General features: G+C 35.4%; 1 protein-coding gene across 1 annotated transcript in view; it reads left to right on the forward strand.

The window, feature by feature from the left end:
• The first annotated feature begins 9,809 nt into the window (after window positions 1-9,809).
• Window positions 9,810-20,132, forward strand: part of TRAT1 (T cell receptor associated transmembrane adaptor 1) — a 33,982-nt gene continuing 23,659 nt past the window's right edge. Inside the window, exon 1 of the mRNA XM_081235838.1 lies at window positions 9,810-9,948. Coding sequence (XP_081091964.1) covers window positions 9,942-9,948 — 7 coding nt within the window. The 5' untranslated portion in view covers window positions 9,810-9,941. The remainder of the gene's footprint in view (window positions 9,949-20,132) is intronic.

The raw sequence follows: 20,132 nt of genomic DNA on the forward strand, positions 1-20,132 counted from the left end.
TTTCTGATTTAATTATGTAATAATGAAAAGTATTTTGTATTATTTCAATCCTTTTAATTTTTTTGAGACTTGCTTTATGGACTAGCATAGAGTTTATCCTGAAGATTGTTCCATCTGTGCTTATAAATAATGTGTATTTTGCCATTGCTATGTGGCAAATACTCCTTAAATGTCAATCATTGATACTATGTATAAAATAGACAACTGAGGGGAACATACTGTATAGCACAGGGAACTTTACTTAATGCACTGTGGTATCCTAAATGGAGGGAAATCCAAAAGGGAGGGGCTATACGTATATGTATGGCTGATTCATTTTGCTGTGTAGTAGAAGCTAACATGACATTGTAAAGCAACTATACTCCAATAAAAATTTAAGTAAATAAATAAAACTTAAAGATATAAAATAAAATGTCAGTTGGATCCTTTTTACAATGTTCAAGGCTTCTATGTCCTCACTAATTTTCTTTCCATTTCTATCAATTACGGAGACAGGAGTTGCTAAGTCCCCAACTCTGGCTATTGTATTTTCTATTTCTTCTTAAATTCTGTCAGTTTTTGCTTCATTTATTTTTAGGGCTCTGTTGTTACGAGCATATACATTTGAAATTATATCTTTCTGATGTACTGACCCTTTTATCATTATGAAATGTTACCAACAAAATCATCTCTAGTAATATTCTTTGTCTTGAGGTCTATTTCACCTCATATTAATGTAGCCACTCTAACTCTGTTATCATTACTGTATACATGCATTTTTCCCCATCATTTTACCCTCACCTATTTGTATCTTTGAATTTTACATATTTCTTTTGTAAACACAGAGTAAGATCTTGGTGTTTTGGGGTGTTTTTTAAATCCCTTTACCTCTGCCTTTGAGTGGAGTGTTCAGCTCACTCATATTTAATGTAATTATTGATATAGTTGGATTTATATCCACTATTTTGCTTGTTTTCTTCATATCTCATTTTTTTGTTCTTCTATTGCTCCATTACTGTCTTTTGTGTTAAACAAAAACTTTTCTGATACCATTTTAATTCCCTCATTGATCATTTTAGCTGTATTCTTTGAGATTTTGTGTTGTTTTTAGTTGCTCTAGGGTTTAAAATGTTCATTTTTAACTTTCACAATTCAAGTTAGCACTGACATAATTTCATTAAAATATAGCATACTAGTAAAGCCCTATGTCATTTCTCCTTATTCTTCTGTGTTATTGACATATGTATAAAACCTTCATATATATTGTAAATCTAATAATACTGTTAGAATTATGACTTTAAACAATCTTCTAATTTTAAAGAAATTAAGGAAGGAAAAGAAAAAAATTATACATACATGCATATAGTTCTTATTTACTCACATATTTCTGGCGACCTCCATTTTTTCCTGTGGATCTGAATTATTGTCTGGTGTCATTTCCTTCAGCCTGAACGACTTCCCTTTTTTTGTCAGGTCTCCTAGCAGTGAATTCTATCAATTTTTGTTTATCTAGAAATATCTTTATTCTGCTTTTTTTTTCTTTCTTTCAGCACTTTGTCATTTTTCCTTCTTGTGGGCTCTATTGTTTCTTAGGAGAAGTTAACTATTAATCACATTGTAGTCCCCCTTTTATACGAGTTGTGTTTCTCTTGCTGCATTCAAGATTTTCTCTTTTCTTTGGATTTCAAGAATTTGAATATAATGTGTCTAGTTGTGTTTTCTTTTGTTTGTGTATCAGCCTGGTGTTCATTGAGCTTCTTGGTGTTCATTGGGTCTGGAAATAAATGTTTTTCACTAAAATGGGACGTTTATAGCCGTTATATTTTAAAATAATTTTCTACTTCCATATCGCCCCTCCTTTCATGACTCCCAATAGATATATTCTTGAAATTGTTCTACAGATCTTTGAGACTATTTCTTTTAATCTCTTTTATTTTTGTTCTTTGGATTAGACAATTACTATTGATCTATCTTCTAATTCACTGACTTTTGCTATTTCAAATCTGCTGTTGAGTCTCCCTAGTGAATTTTTTATTTCATTTACTATACTTTTCCAATTTAGAATTTCCATTTGGTTATTTCATCTGGGTTTTCAAGAGTCAATTTTTACTGACTACTTTGTTTTCCCTGAATATGGGTCACACTCTTCTGTTTCTTAGCATGTCTTGTAATGATTGTGTGAATTTTAGATAAAATTGTAGCACCTGTGCATTCTGTTTTATTTTTCTAAGTCTCAGTGTTTTGTGGTTTTCTATTGTTTGTTTCTTTGTTTTAGTAACTTGCCTGGACTTAAACCACAGGATATCTTCTTCTGAAGCTGACAATGTATCTGGTCTTTTTTTTAAGTATTTCTTTTTTGGGGACCCCTCTGTCTGCATGGTTTAGTGGTCAGCCAGTGATTTGGGCAGACACCTTAATTATCTAAGGCTTCCTCAGATGTTGCCAATTGAGGTATGTGTGTGGAGAACACCTTCAAAGTTGCAGCCAGTTCTCAAGTCTATCTTGGTATACCATATCAGGAGATACATGACTTTAGTTGTTTCATTACTGATAACATTAACACTGATACTTAGTTAAGATTATATCTGCTAAGTTTCTCTACCAAGAGATTAATATTTTCCTTTTAAATTAATAAATAATTTGTAGACTTTTTGGTCAAAGTTTGTAATTTTAAAATAGGTAAATATCACTTTGCTCATTGACCATTTACTTACTAGCTTAGCACCTACTGACTATTTTTTCTGAATCAGTTATTAAGTTGATAGATGGTGGATGTTCTAACTCCATTATTCCTTCCACTCTATTCCAAGAAACAATTTTCCCTTTTTATTTATTCATCCATTTCTTTATTTACTTATCAACATGGACACACAGATTCTTTTTTTTCTCTTTCCTATCTCCAAATTTTTGGTTTGGGTTTTTTTTTTTTTTTTTTTTTGCGGTATGCGGGCCTCTCACTGTTGTGGCCTCTCCTGCTGCAGAGCACAGGCTCCGGACGCGCAGGCTCAGCGGCCATGGCTCACGGGCCCAGCCGCTCCGCGGCACGTGGGATCCTCCCGGACCGGGGCACGAACCCATGTCCCCCGCATCGGCAGGCGGACTCCCAACCACTGTGCCACCAGGGAAGCCCTCCAAATTTTTAAAGTTAGTCTTACCAAAGTATAATTTTACACAGAGTAAAAATAGACTGTTTTTAATTTTTCCCAAGAGAGTTCCCTTTTGTCCTTTTTCAGCCAATCTCTCTTCCAACCTCTAGCCCCCCAAACCTACTGATCTCATTTCTGTTCCTATTTTAATATTAATTTCTGATTTTTTGTTGCTAATATAAAATTTTATATATTAATCTTATATTATGAAACCCTGCTACACTTGCTAATTAATCCTAGCGGATTGTTTTTTGTAGCTTCCATAGAATCATGTCATCTGTGAGACCTCTTCCTTTACTTCTTGCTTTCCAGTCCAGATGCATTTGATTTCTTTTGCTTATTGCTTGGGCTAGAACTTCTAGTACAATGTTGAATTAAAGTGGTGAGAGTATATGTCCTTGCCTTATGTCTATATTAGAGGGAAAACCTTCAGTAATTGACAAGGATAACATCCTTAATGATTAAGGATGATGTAAGTTGTAGGCTTTTTTCAAGTACTCTTAATTATGTTGAGGAAGTTCCCTTCTATTTTTAGTTTCCTGAGAGTTTTATATTTTTAGACAGGAATGCATGTTGAGATTTTGTCAAATAGCTTTTCTGCCTCTACTGAAATGATCACATGGTTGTTTTTGTTTTTTGAGGTTTTTTAGTCATTAACCTGATGATTTATATTGATTGATTTTCTAAGGTTAAACCACCTTTTGTTCCTGGTGTAAATCCCACTCAGTCATGATATATTATCCTTTTAATATGTTGCTGGATTAGTCTTGCTAAAATTTTGTTAAGAGTTTTCCCGTGTATGTTTATGAGGAATGACTTTTCTGTCATTTTCTTTTCGTGTAGTGTCTTTACCTTATTTTGTTATCAGGTTATACTGACAGCATCAACATCTATACTTACTATTTCACATATAGCAGACACTGTTCTAAGTAATTTACATATATTTATTCCTTTTTACATTTGGCATTATTTCAGACTTCACAAAACAACTGCAAGAATAATACAGGCTAGTCTCATATACTTTTCCTTTAAACTTCTCAAATGTGAACCCCTTGCCACATTGGCTTTACTGTTCTTTCTCCCCTCTGGCCACCTTTGAGTCTTTTCACTTTAAAATTTTTTATTTTTCTTAAACTCTGAGAACTTTTCACACATAGTTTCCTTTATTATATACTCCTTCCATCATTTTAATACAATCTCTGGATAAAGTTTATCCTTAGTTTTCCTGTGGCAGAACCAACTTATCACTTAGGACATCTCAGATATTATTATAGGGTCAATGAAATTGTCTTGATGAATCTAGTTAAAAATTTCAAAATTGATTGCTCTTATTTACTCTTCTGTGCTCTGGAGAATGTCTACTTACAAAATTATAAAGTCCATGTCTGGCAGGACAGATAGTATCTACTTAAAATTAAGTTCATTCTCAGCACCCCTTACTCACATATTTCTCTCTCCAGGCCCATTCTCTGTTCTTCATCTTGCTTAGATCATGTGAGGCTGACTTCTACAGACCATATCCTGAGGGCTGCCTTTCCCTTTGACTTGACTGGGTTTGACCAATGAGGAAAATGAGTGGGAGATTGAGATTGGAGGGCAGAGAACAAAATTGGGATGTTTTCCCACTGATCTCTCTTTGCCTGGTCATAACTGGAAATGGCTGGGTTTTTGGGGGGGTGAGGGGGGTTTTAACTGAAAGCCATAGTTCCTGCCAGGCAGTCCTTTCTTACAGCTATATATAGTTCACTGGGTTCCAGTAACTGATACTTCTCTAATACCTTTAAGCCTAGGAGTTGTCATGGGCTCCCTCTGTTGTTACGTGGCAAGTGCTTCACCATCTCCTGTTCTTTCCATTAGCCCTGCCTGCACCTCATTCAACTCCTCCTTTTGACAGGTGCACCTGTTTCTAGCCAGGATCCTGACTGTGCATCACTTCTTGGTGTTCCTGTTTCTACTTCTACTCTATGTCCCTCATCCTAGGGTCTCCAACTAGAGCTTACCTTCTCCTAGAAAGGTTCTAGCCCCAAATATCTTATTTTGTTCAAAATTTAATCTAACGCATGTCTCACCTGAAGGAGGATCCACTAGAACGAGTATCACTGTATAAGATATTCTAAGGATGCTAATTTTGTTACCTGTCCTGGGGCATTTGAATTTTAAGGGCTAATTCCTTTATAATCTCAAGCAAAACATCTCAAGATGGAAATTCTTATAAAGGTGGTAAAGTTGATATTCTCTGTGGTGCCCCTCAAGTAAGCCAGGCCCCAAGTGTGGAAGGAGGCCAGAAGGTAAGAGCCTGTTCAACAAGAAGAAAAAGTTGCTAAAATACATACCTCAGAACAGTAGTTCTACAAAATGCTTTGAAAAAAATAAGGGAATTATTCTTTTATGTGATAATTTTTGGAAATGCTGCATAATAAATCTTCCTCTTGAGAAGAGAAATTGCATATTAGCTCACTAAAACTATGAGAAGTCTTATGATAAATAAACTGGTTTTACTTTGTTTGAGCCAGTTGTGTTTCAAATAAGAACAAAATTTCTCAGAATGCTTTAACTTTGCTAATAACACTGCCTCTAGGGCATCACATAGAAATCTGTGTAATAGAGCAAATTGTTTTCTTCCATAAAATTTGGATGCTTAAGCATTTTACACATACGAAAATAGACTATATCTGCTATTAGCTATTTCTCTCTTATTTCTGAATTTTTGTTATCCACTCTTTTATTTCAGTGTTTGATTTTCTAATAATTCTGGTTCTATATGGCTATAATAAAAGTAATAAAAAGATCTGAGAATCTCATGCCAAATCCATGCAGTGTTCTATTGCTTTTAACTTTTTTCTTTTCTGTCTGAATAATTACGTTTTCTGGAGGATCTTATAGTGTAAACTCGATGAAAATACAAATCATCAATATAGTCTGATTAGATGCAACTGTAACACTATAATTAATTCTGAATAATTTCACATTTTAAAACAGCATAATTAGAAGCACAGGGGCCCCTTCCCTCTTGTCTTTCATAAAGTTGTTTGCTTACTTTGTACTAGCTTCAGTCTTAACAAAGAATGATTTACCAGAATAAAGAAAAAAGTCACCCAGAGCGATAAATTCTGTTTCTATAAAATAAAGGTATTTTCAAGAGTCTTTAAAATAAGGAAGCATTTTTTATTCCAACTATAAAAGTAGTACAAGTTACCATAAATAAGTTTAAACAATAGATAAATATATAAAATGTAATGTCAAAGTCCCAGATAATCCCCTGCTAATACCTACTCTTACTACTTTGGAATTCCTTGGACTTAAAAAATATGTGTGTGTGTCTGTATAATATATCTGTGTGTATATACAGATATAAATAAATACACTATGGTGATAAAGATTAATTATAAAGCTAATAGATAACCATAAAAAAGAGGTTGGAAACCAGGCCTCTTTTTATACTCTGTGACCCATTTTTCTGAGTGTGGAAGCTCTGAATGGTAGCTGCCATTTTGATATGCTTTCTTGTTTCTTTTGGCAACAAAACGTCAATTTTGTTGGCCTTAATATCCTCATTTCTTGACAGGTGCCCATCAAAACCACATAACTTTCCCTCAAATTTCCTACAACATTTCTAATTTCTTCAGTCTTCTCAGGACGTTTCTGTTTAGTCTAACTATCTTCTAAACTTCATTACTATGACCCCTCTCATGAAAAAGCACTATAGAAGCCTCATGTTTACTTATTATTTGAACATGACTCATGAAGGCATCATTCAAATCTCTGAATGCACTCACTAATATATTCCATAACGAACATATATCCGTAGGTGTTTTTATATTCTGATAACATCTTCATGTGTTCAGCCATCTATATTTAATGAAAAGCTATCACTTTCCCCCCCTGGCAAATTTCAAACATCTGTGGAGCTATCTAATGCACAGACATGAACTTTCTCTGTGACCTTGGACAATCTTGTTCTATCTCCTGAGGGTATAGATCTATGGCATGGGGAACATTGTGATGCAGATCACTTTTCAAGAACATTATAATAATTAGAAATTGTGAAGAGGTTCAGATTTATCAACCTAAGTTTGACTGTTTTAGAAATACCAATCATGCACATTATGTGTAATCATGTACATTAACCCTTCTAAGCCATTAGGTAATTACTCAACATGTACCACGGACTGCCTTATTGACCCAAAGTGGGGGGTTATACCCTTCCTCGGTCCCTGCCTGTCTCCTCTGCTCTTGTGTTCCCCAGATCTCTGCAGACTTGTGTGTGTGAGGCTGCAGACTTGAGACAGGCAAACCTTAGCCATCCTCAGGCATTGTCCCACTAGTGGGTTTTGTTTGTCTCTCTCCCTGTTGGGCTGTCCTGAGAGTTACACTTCTTGAGCTAAAACACAGAATTCCTACATTTTTACCTGAGTCATTATTGCTGAGTCTGACCTTCTCTGCATCCAAAGCCAACTACTGAACACCCTTATTGTTTCTAGAATTGTGCTTTATGAATCAGCCAAGATGAGGGCATCCTCATACCTTTCTTTCCCATCCTCTGCACTGTTATTCTAACAAGGGGATGCCTGCACCTCAGTTTCCGGTCTTGAGACTCTTTCTCTCTCCCATGTCCTCCGCATGCCCCAGTTGATAAACATGGGAATCTACTTTGCCCCTGTGCTAAGGTCCTGCTTGGGTAATCTATGCAGTTCCGTTTTGAGCTTGGGACTTCTACCCTTCTTGCCAATCATCCTGTTTTAGGGCCAAAGGGTAACCCCTCATGGCTACCACACAGCTGGTCCCTCTCCTCTTGAACTGATGTGTCAAGTGTCCAAACCTCCCTGGAAGTTTGGGAGTCAGCTCTTTGTCAGTCTCCATTCTTGAGTTCTATCTAATTCTTGGATGGATCCTTTTGATTCTCTGTTGTGTTCTGGTCTCTAAATGAACCTGAGATTTCTGTTCCCTTGAGCTCTTGGTCTGTGGGCATCCAGGCCTGCTTCATACAACCTGCGACCCTGCTAACGGATGGAAGCTGAACAAAAAGTTCTCTGAACAAACAGGTTTAGAAAAAGCTCTGGTAAGAAAGCTTCTCGGGTTTCCTCTTTTGTAGGACTTTATCTAAGCCTTTAATATACTAATATGCATCCATAGAGGTGAAAATAATATACAACTTTTCCAAATATATTTGCTGAAGGAGTATTTTTTTCCAAGAGTTTCTTAAAGACCTAGAACAAAATGTGTTCTAGGAACCATATTTTGAAATTGCTTTTTTAGAAGATTAGACTAGGGAATCCCATGGTCTCTTTCAGTTTTATAGATTCTGATTCAATGACTCACAAGAACTATTTTGGGGGAAAGTGATCAAAGTGGAAAAATCTGTTAGTGTTTAGTTTAACTCTGTCCAAGGAATAGAGCAGCACTGTATTTTATTTCCTAGGGAGTTGTTTTCTATGATGGAGCAGGGAGAAAGAATAAAACTAACATTCTTTTATTTATTCAATCATTGTGAGAATATTTATTGAGACTCACAATGTGCCAGGCATTATTCTAGACACTGGACTGTTAATGATGGATAAGATCAGTGTTCTCCCTGCCCTCAGGAATCTTAGAGAAATCAGCCAGAGCAAGCCACCTAGTATCTTTGCTCTGAGTTTGTGCATCGAAAGTCTCATTTTTAAGTTTCCTTTAGAGTTTGAGTTCTTAAAGTTTTGAGTACATCTCTTTTTGTAATAAACTGGATTCAGACTTGTCATTCTTCTATAATTAAAGAAAATTGGTGAAGTTACATAAGCAAATATTCATAAGCACATAGTATGTAACAGGTATACATACACAGAAATACATACAAACTGTATACATAGATATGACCAAGACAATTTTTTATCTGACTGAGGCTAGAAATAAAATGCTACTATTCACACACACACACACACACACACACATATAAGTTTCTCAGAAAATTGTTCAGAACACCTATATTAAAATAAGCAAGGGTAATTGTGAAAATTCAGATTTCCACTCCAGGTATTCTAATTCAGTAGGGCTCAGGAATATGCATGTTAAACTAATGCCAAATAACATACTTATGCACACTAACATTTAAGAACTTCTGATATTGAGACTCGGGGGTGGGAGAGAGCTGGAGCTTGTCACCATGTGACCCTAGATTGGACAGAGGGACTCACATTGGCTGGAGCAAGGATTGGCGGGGAAAAAGGCAGGCACCCAATCTCCTCGTGGGATAATGTACAGAAGGTACCTGATAGACAGTAAGTGTTCAAAAAGTGTTAATTCTCTTCCTCTGACATGCCTCAAAGAAAACACAATCAACAGCTGAGCATGCCTGGGGGCTTCTTACTATTTCCTCCTCAGTTTAGTACATTTTATTTTGTTTTCATGTGACCTCACTTGGGAGGAGGTCCCCAGATTCTCTCCAGAGAGACGGGAAATCCCTCCTAGTCTAATTTATACCTTGACTTTATTATATGTTTTAAAATTAGATTTAGGTACTGATAAAAATTCAAATAGCAGAGTACAGAGGCCTGTGGGATTTTTCTTCTCACGTTTCACAAAAAATTTAACAGCTTACTGGTTTCAGATCAAAACTCTAGAAGCCTCCATCACCACATTTCCTGTTTGTAACTGAACAAAGTACACACAAAAGATTTTAAGAAACAGAAGAGAGAAAAAACTGAGGTACAGATAAGACAAGGTTTACTGCCACACTGCTTCTAACATAACAGAGCAACATTACTTAGAAAAAAAGTTTGTGGGAGCATTTTTAATCCATACATTTGCCTATGGCTACATAAGGATTTTTCTGAGAAAAGAAGCATGCCAGGTAAGTGGCATTTTAAATTCTTGTGTTCAATTCCTATACCTAAGAATTTACATAATAATTTCCAAGCCTCTAGCAAAAAGACACTTAAGGTTTGGAAAGTAGTTTACAGAATTATTTTTTAAATGTGGGATAACTTTTACCACAATTAGAACATATTTTGAAATATATTAATAAGCATAAATTGACTACTTTCTCTTAAAAAGTTGGACAGCATTTTATAATATAAAGCTAGTTGTAGCTATTCAGCAAGTGTTCCTTGATAATCATGTCATTTAAAGTACTTGTTTTTAAAGGAACTTTCGTTGACCGTACATATTCCTCTTTAGTTTAGTTCTAAAGCAGGTTAGGAGTAACAACATTCTGGGATTAATATGTACACACTGCTATATTTAAAATGGATAACCAACAAGGACCTACTGTATAGCACAGGGGACTCTACTCAATATTATGTAACAACCTAATCAGGAAAAGATTTTGAAAAAGAATAGAGACATATATACCTGAATCACCTTGTTGTACACCTGAAACTAACACAACATTGTTAATCAACTATACTCCAATATAAAATATAAAGTTAAAAAAAATAAAGCTGGTTAGGAGTAACAACATTCTAATTCCTTGGATTTTAGGCGCTATATTATCTTCTCAGAAATCAATTCAATCATCAACTTTCAGAGAGATGACAATTTGCAAAGACCAGTGAAAATCCCATCACCTGTGGAATGGACTATGAGAGTTGAATCCACATTGATTAGCCGAATGTCTGCTCCACATTGACTATCATCTATCATTCCTCCTTTAATGTTTTATGTACTTTTAACTTAATAAGCATCTTTTTGTAATAAGAGAAGACATGCTTATTATATAAAGTGGGAGAACTGTGAAATACATATGAAAAAAAATTTACATAGTTTTCATCACCTTAGAAAAATAAGATATTATGTTGTATTTCCTTCCAACTTTTGCTTCTATATATCTTCATGGTTTGCTTTTCATAACTGAAATAATAATGTAAATAAAATCATATGTTCAGCTTTTTTCACTAACATAACCATCTCCATCTTTATGATAACTTCTGCTTAGTTGTTTTACATGAATGCACAAAGTGACATCTTTTGTGTTATAGTTTACTTAGTTGTTTATTGTTAGACATTAATGTTGTATACAGTCTTTTTATATTTTAAATGACAGAAAGATGAACAGCTCTATAGCATTTTCTATATTAAGGGCTATTTTCTTAGGAAAGATTTCTAGACATGGATTACTGAATACGAAGTTATGAACATTTTTAAGTCTCATTATTGCCAAATTGCTTTTCCAAGGCTGATGCCAATTCACTCTCATCCTAGAGTGTTTCTCCTTAACAAGCTGGTCTCATTTTAAAAAATCTTTACTAATTTGATAAGCACAACATGCTAACCCATTGTTTAATATGTTTTACTTTGATTATAATGAGGATGAAAATTTTTGCATGGGTTTTTAAACTGTTTATAATTCTGTCATTTGTGAATTGTCTAATTACATTTTTGCTTAAAATTGTGCTAATAGTATTTTTAATATCAATATGTATAAGCCATTTATAAAGATAATAGATAGTTTAATTCCTGTGAATTTGTTTCCCAGTGTTTTGTTCCATGGATTTTAAAACTGATTGATTGGATTAATCACACAGGGAACATAAACTGATGTATGGTTTTCACAATTCTCTTTATCTTTTCCAGGTACATATATTAGCAAAGAAATAAAACAATTGTTCCAGTTTTGCTAGTGCCCTGCAAGAAATGGACTTAGCAATACTATGAACAATTGCTATGAGCTGACAGTCATGGGGAACTTGGCAAGGGTGGGAAGGCTGAAGGCAGTGAATATGATGTTCAACTATTTCTCATTAATTAATTTTAGATTTGGAAGGGATGATAAAATTTCCTTCACAGTATTTCACAGTTTATGTTTAGATCCCTTCAGGTGTTATACAGGAGCTCCTCCATTGTCAGTTAAGACCTACAGTTCCACAGAAGAGATAAAATGTATACAGTATTTGCCATTAAAGCCCCATAGATCTTAAAAGCCAAGAAACAAAACCAAAAACCAAAAATCCTTAATGTGAAAGGAGAGACTCAGATTATAGTATTTTTTACACTAGATAGGTGAAGTAAAAAAGAAAATAAGTGTGAACACAATGGAAAAGTGAGATTATTCCTAGTTGAGTAAAACAATGTATGAAAAGAAAAACCCAAGTCTTTCCTTTTCTCCTACCTATATGCCTTGTAGTCACTGCATCAATAAATGTGCCAGCATCATACTTTCTACTGTGTTTCTGCATTCACATAAAATCAATATTAGCTAAATCAAAGGCAAAAACAACTCCTTTGGGCTACCATTAATTTAGTTTAAACAATGATTCACAATTTAGTTACATATCGCCGTTTTTCATAAAAAAGGATTTTCATTGTCTTTTCTCACTTTTCTCTTCCCGTGAGCCTCAATCACCTTTTGAGAACAATGAAAGCCTGTCTTTTAGAGACTAGATAGGACTGATTTATGAATCATCTTTTAAATTCAGATGTTCTTTAAATTAAAAATAGGTCAAAGACAGTGTTTCATCATTTAATTTAGGTAACATTTGACAGGCGATTTCAAGAAAACTTGATCCAGGAATGATTGCCACTTAAAGATCACAGCTGTAAGAAATATCCATAAATTGCTAGTTACTGATACATAAATAAATATTGGACTCTTTTCCAGGCATTTTTTTCATTTAATTATTCATCATTCCTGAATTAAAAAGAAGAGAGAAAAAATTAACAGGCCTTCTTAAAACATTAAAGAAACATAGTAGTTACAGTACTTTGTTGGATGAAAGTTGCCACACACCCACGCCATCTTCCGAGGCTCTTACCAAGGTGCTTCTCCAATAGGAAACAATAAGTACATATACAAAATGGAGCAGCTACATACAGATAAAGAGAGGTTTGTCTACAGCAGGGATTTTGGCAGCACTTCAATCCCAGTAGGATTTCCCAAGTTTACCAATTCCAAGTTTAATTATGAAAGAGACAGAGTCTAGTACTGGAGGAATCATAACATACTGTCTTAAAATCGACCCTCCATCTCACTCCTGTATGTCCACTTTCCTCCATTAAATTCAGCAAGTATTGGTTAAGAGGAATCGTGATGTACTAGAAAGAGGGGACCTTCATGTCACACAGGTGGGGATCTGAACTTCAGTTTTATAGCTGGCTTAGTGTGAGGGTCAGTGTTTTGCAAAAAGTCAACAGCTAGTAAGTGACTTCACTCCTCTTTCCCGATACTATTTGAAAACAGATGTTCCAAAGCTTCATATTGTCATTGTCCCTCTCCCCATCATGGCCCCTCCCTGATACATATCATTCACTTCTCAAATAACCTTCTATTCATAATAGACACTCATTTAAATTGGGCAGTTTTCAAATTTTGCATTAAAAACAGTATCTTATTTACTTGAAAGCCTGGGACTAGATTTGAGAATCTCTTCCAGTGATTAGTCCACGACTCTAATGCCTTTTACTGATGGGATGATGGGGATGGATAGTGGTGGCAGAGGCTGTGTGGTCAGTGACAACATGCCACATCAAAGAGTCATCAAGAATGTGCCTAGTTTGACACCAAACGATCACCACAGTAGGAAACATTCATTTTACGAGTAGAATCCATGGGGATTGTAATATCAGAACTTTCATGTTGAACTTTCTAGGGTGCCTAAAATAAATATACACATTCATGGAATGCAAAGAAGAGATGGTCACTGCTCCAAGAGAGTTTACAAGCCAAGAAAGAGAAACCATCAAGGGAAGCCATATCCTATATACTATAAACTCACACACTTGTCTCAGTTACAGATCCTCTGAAGGAGAAACAATTAAGGCATTATATGTATTGCTCTTCCATTGCTAATTGTTTAAGGAAAGGCTCCTGTATGAATCAAACCTGCCAGCAGAAAGACATTACATTTGCTTAGCTGGGTTTCCTTCCAGAGTACATGTAATTGTGAATTCCAAAGACAGCGCCTGCCAAGAACTTTTGGCTTTAAATGAGTTAGAGGTCTTATAATTAAACCTACTACTATTAGCCCCTGGTAGTTGAAAGCTGTTTAGAAACTTAAATCATGGTTTTCCTAGCTGTCATTGCTTCACTAACAACTTCCCGATGCTTTTGGCTTTTTAACAGTATAAATAGTTAAATTAAAATTGTGTAGGAGTTATTTTTAAATTGATAAAAGCTATGTAAATGAAAGTAATTGCAATTAATAAATAATGATACTAAAGATTGCATTTGTCGGGCAAGAATTTTTAGGTACTTTGCATACGCACTATTATAAGAGGGACTGTCTATATTGAATAGATACCCACATGGGGCTAGAGTACTTTCCATACAACATGTGGAAAGAAACTATTTAAGGGGTGGTACAAAGTATGTGTGTGAGTGTGTGTATGTGAACATTTACACAAATCTACCATTCAAGTTGAAAGTCTCCATCATTTAGCTATTCAATATCTTCTTATCTCTGTTTTGTTTCATTTATCAAAATGGGGGCATTTATTGTTGTCAATCAACAAATTATGAAAGATACCAAGAATGTGATGAAATACAAAGCTTCTAAATGAAAATCTTCCTATTTGTAACTCAGATCACATTACAAAAGAAAAATATCTTGGAAAGCAGAAGGGTTAGAAAGGAATCATAGACTCCTAAAAAGAGAGGAAAACTGGAAACTATGCTAAACCAACCCCCCACATTAGAATTTAGCCTGTGTTTTAAAAGGCCTCCAATTGATTATGTAAAACAAATTTACTGTTACAGCAAAGACAAAACCCAGCCCTAAAGGAATGTGCAGTGTGGTCCATGTTCTTACCTTGGAGTTGCTGACATATTTCATGAAAATTATTAGGACTTTCCTAAAGCCTTTAGTATAAGTGTAGTCTTGTGATATTGGTTTGGTTATTTCTTTGTAGCTGAGAGAAAAATTATCTTCTTGTAGCAATTAATGGACTAATACAACTTTTCAGTGCATCCTTTAATTAAAAAGGAGAAAGGAAAATTTCTAATTGAAATATAATTTTTGTGAATGATAGGATAATTTCTAGCTAGAATTAGTGTAATTTTTAAAATGAAATTAGGGCTTTCTGCTTACTGCCTTGAAGTACACCTTTTTATTTTTTGATGATTATTTATTTATTTGGACGTGTCAGGTCTTAGTTGTGGCATGCGGGATCATCACTGCGGCACGAGAGATCTTTCATTGTAGCATGCGGGCTTCTCTCTAGTTGTGGTGCAAGGGCTCTAGAGTGCACAGGCTTAGTTGTCCCACGGCATGTGGGATCTTAGTTCCTTGACCAGGGATTGAACCGGAGTCCCCTGCATTGGAAGGTGGATTCTTAACCACTGGACCACCAGGGAAGCCCTGAAGAACACCTTTTTATACTGTGCTATATTTTATTTACCCAAACCATGGTATATACTAAATACTAGATGCTGTGAGAAATGGAAAAAAACTAAGTACGAAGGAGATTGATTTTATTAGTTCTCCCAAAGGTAATAAATTCTAGAGATTTGTTATAATTTTCTATGTATTTATTTGCTCTCTTACCCTTCCCCCAGAAAGAGTGGTATTAGAAGTACACAGAAGAGTATAAAGGACAACCAAATAAATCAACACAAAGAGAAAATAAGGAGCAAGGTGTATGATTAGTTCACAAATATGAATAGCATATAATTCCTAGAGATTTAGTTAAGATAGAGTGTGTGTCAGATGATACACAAGGCCAGACAGATGACCAGTGACAATATTCACATGGATTATAAGAGTAAAAATGTATCTGTTCTTGAGGAGATCCTCAGCTTCTTATACCTGATACCAAGTGATGTATTAAGCAATATCTTCTAGTCCATAGCATCTCTATAATTAATAAATTCAACAGCAAGTTTCGTACTGTTGGTTCTTTTTCTTAAAATGAGTTTTATTTTGCTCTGATAACAAAGACAGAAAATGTAGAAATGGAAGAGAACAAAAAGAGCAACAGAGAGTTAATTTTTATTTTCTGACTACAACCTGAAGTTTAGTTCTCTGTTGCTATTTTAGGCAGGTCATCAGCTGAGATGGAAGCAAGTTTGATACTCTCTTAAGAAATCTTGGGAACATAACTGGCACATGTGTCAGTATAGAAATCATCGAAGCCACCATTTAGAGATTGATCCAGGGAAAACCTACAGGGAGGGTCAAAAATCTTCCAAAATCAGTTTTGCACCCTTTAAGCATGTGTATAAATGAATGAACAAATTCCTAAAATATGTCATGGGGATTTGATGCAATAATTCTAGACTGGACTATTCCTAAAGCAAGGTTACAAGTCACCCAATTTGGCTAAAGGTAAGTTATCAAAACATCCATCAAATTCTTAATTTTAAGCAGTGCAGCTTTTTGGTCAATGTGTTGTGTTCTTAGATAAGTTATACTATACTACTTTATATTATGGTATATAATTTCTAGGCTGCAAATAAAAAGAAATAATAAAGAACACCTGCCAAAAACAATAATTTGAGTTTTAAGTGCAGTAGTTAATCTTCAGTCATTCTCTCTCTGACAATGGCTAGACAAAACAATTTCATGAGGTTACTCTTGGTTTAGGCAGGTAGAACCACGTTGTCAGCATATATGAAAACATCCATTTTTCTGTTCTCATAGTAGGAGAGTGTGCATTTAATACGTAAACACAAACATATTAGGTCTTTAAGGTAAAGGTTGAAGAAAAGAGAATGGAAGCATATCCCCATTTCATGCTTCTCAAAATTATTATGTGGTCTGTGAAGAGACTGTTTCTACTCACCCTGACTCTTACGTTTTATGCAAGCATCCGAGTTTTATGCAAGCATATATGTCCTAGAGTTGCAATAGAGTTCACAGCTTAGCTCAGCTAGTGGTATTTTCTAAATCTCTTTTTCTGGAGATTTTAATGACACTAATCAAACTTCTCAAAGACTGATTTTCTAAACAAGAAAATAAAATTTTACCTTTATAGTTGTTACCACCCCTATAAATCTAATCAGATAGCTATCTGTTAGCTCCAACTACCTTGTATCAAGTTTCCTAGGAAATAAATAATAATCATCAGATGTTTTTGGCAATATAGATTCGGTGCAGAGAGAATTAGGTTGTGGTTGATGAGTAGTTTCACCAAAGCTACAGTGAGCACTCTTCTCACAGTGATCTGTTTCCCAGCCACTGGGAGATAGATAGGTCCTTTCTCAATAGCACTAGAGACAAATGTAGCAGAATCTTCACTTGGTCTTTTCCTGGGTTGTGGATGTGTCTAGATGTCATACTTGATCAGAACCTTTCTGTTGGCCCTGGTTATTACATTTATCCTTCTTCAGCCACTCTTCATTTACTTAGTTGGCACGTGTTTAGTGAGCACCTACTTTGTGCTGAATAGGTTGCCGAAATAATAGTGGGAGTCTTACTAGTAGTAAGATAATAATAATAACAATAGCTACCATTTATTGAGCATCTATTAGTGAGAAATGCTATTCTACAAATTTCATTATATGTCTTAATGAATACCCATAACAATAGGTACAACGAGGAAATTAAAGAATGAAGACAAAGATCAATAAATCATTCTTTCTGTCCTTTGGGTAGCTCACAGTCTAGTGAGTGAGTGCTTCAGAAAGAAGGTACTTTCGAACAGTTTGTCAGATGGCCAAGGGGGAAAGTATTTCAGGAAAAGGGGTAAATATACAGACATAAAGGCATGAAATGGTAAGTATGGTATCTACTGAAAACTGCAAGTGCTTCAGAATGATTGGAGCATGGTACATTATTGGGTGGATATAGTAGGTAAGTCCTAAAAGACAGGCAGGAAACTTAAAGTAACATTTTGTGGAAATTACTCATGGTAACGAAAGAAAAGTGTTACATCCTCTATGTTTAGGGCAGAGATAGGAGCAGGTACCTTCTCCTGAAGGACCTATGTCACAGGCTCCAAAGAAAAAACAAAGGGACAACTTTCTCCAGAAACCATGGAGGAGAAGAGTGTATGGGGATCGTGTGTGTAAAGACAGTAGCTGGGTTAAGAGTGGTGTTTGATGGAGCAAGGATTAATGGAAAGAGCCATAAACATAAAGTCAGGGCCAATTGAACTAATAGGAACAGAGGCCAAATTGACCTGAGCAGGGTCTGCTTAGTATTGTGTTTTAAAATATTGGCCTTCAAGACACCAAAATTCTTTGAGATGTGCATGTCCTTTGATCCAGCAATTCACCTTCAGGGATTTTTACCTAAAAAAAAATTCAGGTTGGGTGTATAGTTTTAGCTAAAGCTAGTCATCACAAGATTTCTTATATAACTAAAAATTAGAAGCAACTTAAATGTCTAAGGATAAGGGATTGATTAAATAAATTATGGGGGCTTCCCTGGTGGCGCAGTGGTTGAGAGTCCGTCTGCCGATGCAGGGGACACGGGTTCGTGCCCCGGTCCGGGAAGATCCCACATGCCGCGGAGCAGCTGGGCCCATGAGCCATGGCCGCTGAGCCTGCACGTCTGGAGCCTGTGCTCCGCAACGGGAGAGGCCACAACAGTGAGAGGCCAGTGTACCGCAAAAATAAATAAATAAATAAATAATGGAAAATCCATACAGTGGAATAGACAGCAGCTAAAAGAAATGGAAGAATATTTTGCTTATAGGAAAAGACCCATGCTATAAAATTATCAGGGGAAATGTAAATAACAGTATAGTCAGTATAACTAAATTCTATGCCTCCGACCATAACAACTTCTACACAGAAAATAATAGTAAGTTTGGAATTGTATTAACCAAGGTGTTCACAGTGATTGTCTCTTGATAGTAGGATTAGAGTTGATTCTTATCTTTTTGTTTTGCTTATCTGAGTTTACTAATTGTTTTTAACTTTGAACATACATGATGTGTATAATAAGTCTGGCCTCTTTGTAGCAATTAAAGTTCATTTATTTCAGTGTCACCAAACTCTGACTGTAGAGGGTGAGTGATGAGAGTCTACATTTGGCTGAGTGAATAACCTAAAATGATAGTTGTAACATATCACAATAGAAAATATAGTGTGTGCACTCAAACTGCTTTAAAATGTGAATGAACTTAGAACTGTATCTACACTGTGGGTCCTTAAGGGACATACACAAGGAAAAGAAAAGAAGAAAACTCTTTAATAATAGAATCATTAATTTAATCATTACTTTAATAACAGAAATCAGAAATTAATAACCCTATACTGTGACAGCAAAGAGGGAAACTGAGACCCATCTGGCAAGTGAGACAGCTTGCTGGCCCGACTGTTCACCATGATAGTTAAATCAACCACCTGAAAGGGGTTATTATCAACAGGAGGTGGGGAACAATCGAGCTCTGAAAGTTTGCCTTAAAAATTTGCTTTAACCCAGCAATTTTACTCCCAGGAACCTTTCTCCAGATAAGTTCACATACATGGAAAATGTCTATCCAATGGAGTTTCTTGCGTTATTGTTTGTAAGAAAAATGTTTTAAAAATCAGACTGTCCATCTTAGAGAATTGGGTATATAAATTATATTACAGTAACACTATGAAATTCTATGCAACCACTAAAAATAACATACTAACATGGTAAAAATCCCCCAAACACAGTGGTAAGTTTTTAAAAAAAGTCTAGTAAAGGGCTTCCCTGGTGGCGCAGTGGTTGAGAGTCTGCCTGCCGATGCAGGGGACATGGGTTCGTGCCCCGGTCTGGGAAGATCCCACATGCCGCGGAGCGGCTAGGCCCGTGAGCCATGGCCGCTGAGCCTGCGCGTCCGGAGCCTGTGCTCCACAAGGGGAGAGGCCACAACAGTGAGAGGCCCGCCTACCGCAAAAAAAAAAAAAAAAAAAAAAAATGGCTAGTAAGTGTAATATTAGTGTCCCATTTATGTTTTCATAGAGGACCTTAAATGTTACTCTACATTTGGAATTTTTAAAATTTATACTCAGCAGGCACTTGTTTTTTAAATAAACAATTAGACATAAAAATCAAATCTAAAAATATATGCAGTATCATATAACTAGAATTTTTAATATATTTAAAATAGTTTATTATATTATAGAATTCTATAAGTATTTATGGGATTATGTTCATAATGAATAAATTAAGCACCTCCAAATGT

Source organism: Mesoplodon bidens, assembly GCF_964165515.1.
Source record: "Mesoplodon bidens genome assembly, chromosome: 5".
NCBI classification, from domain to species: Eukaryota; Metazoa; Chordata; class Mammalia; order Artiodactyla; family Ziphiidae; genus Mesoplodon; species Mesoplodon bidens.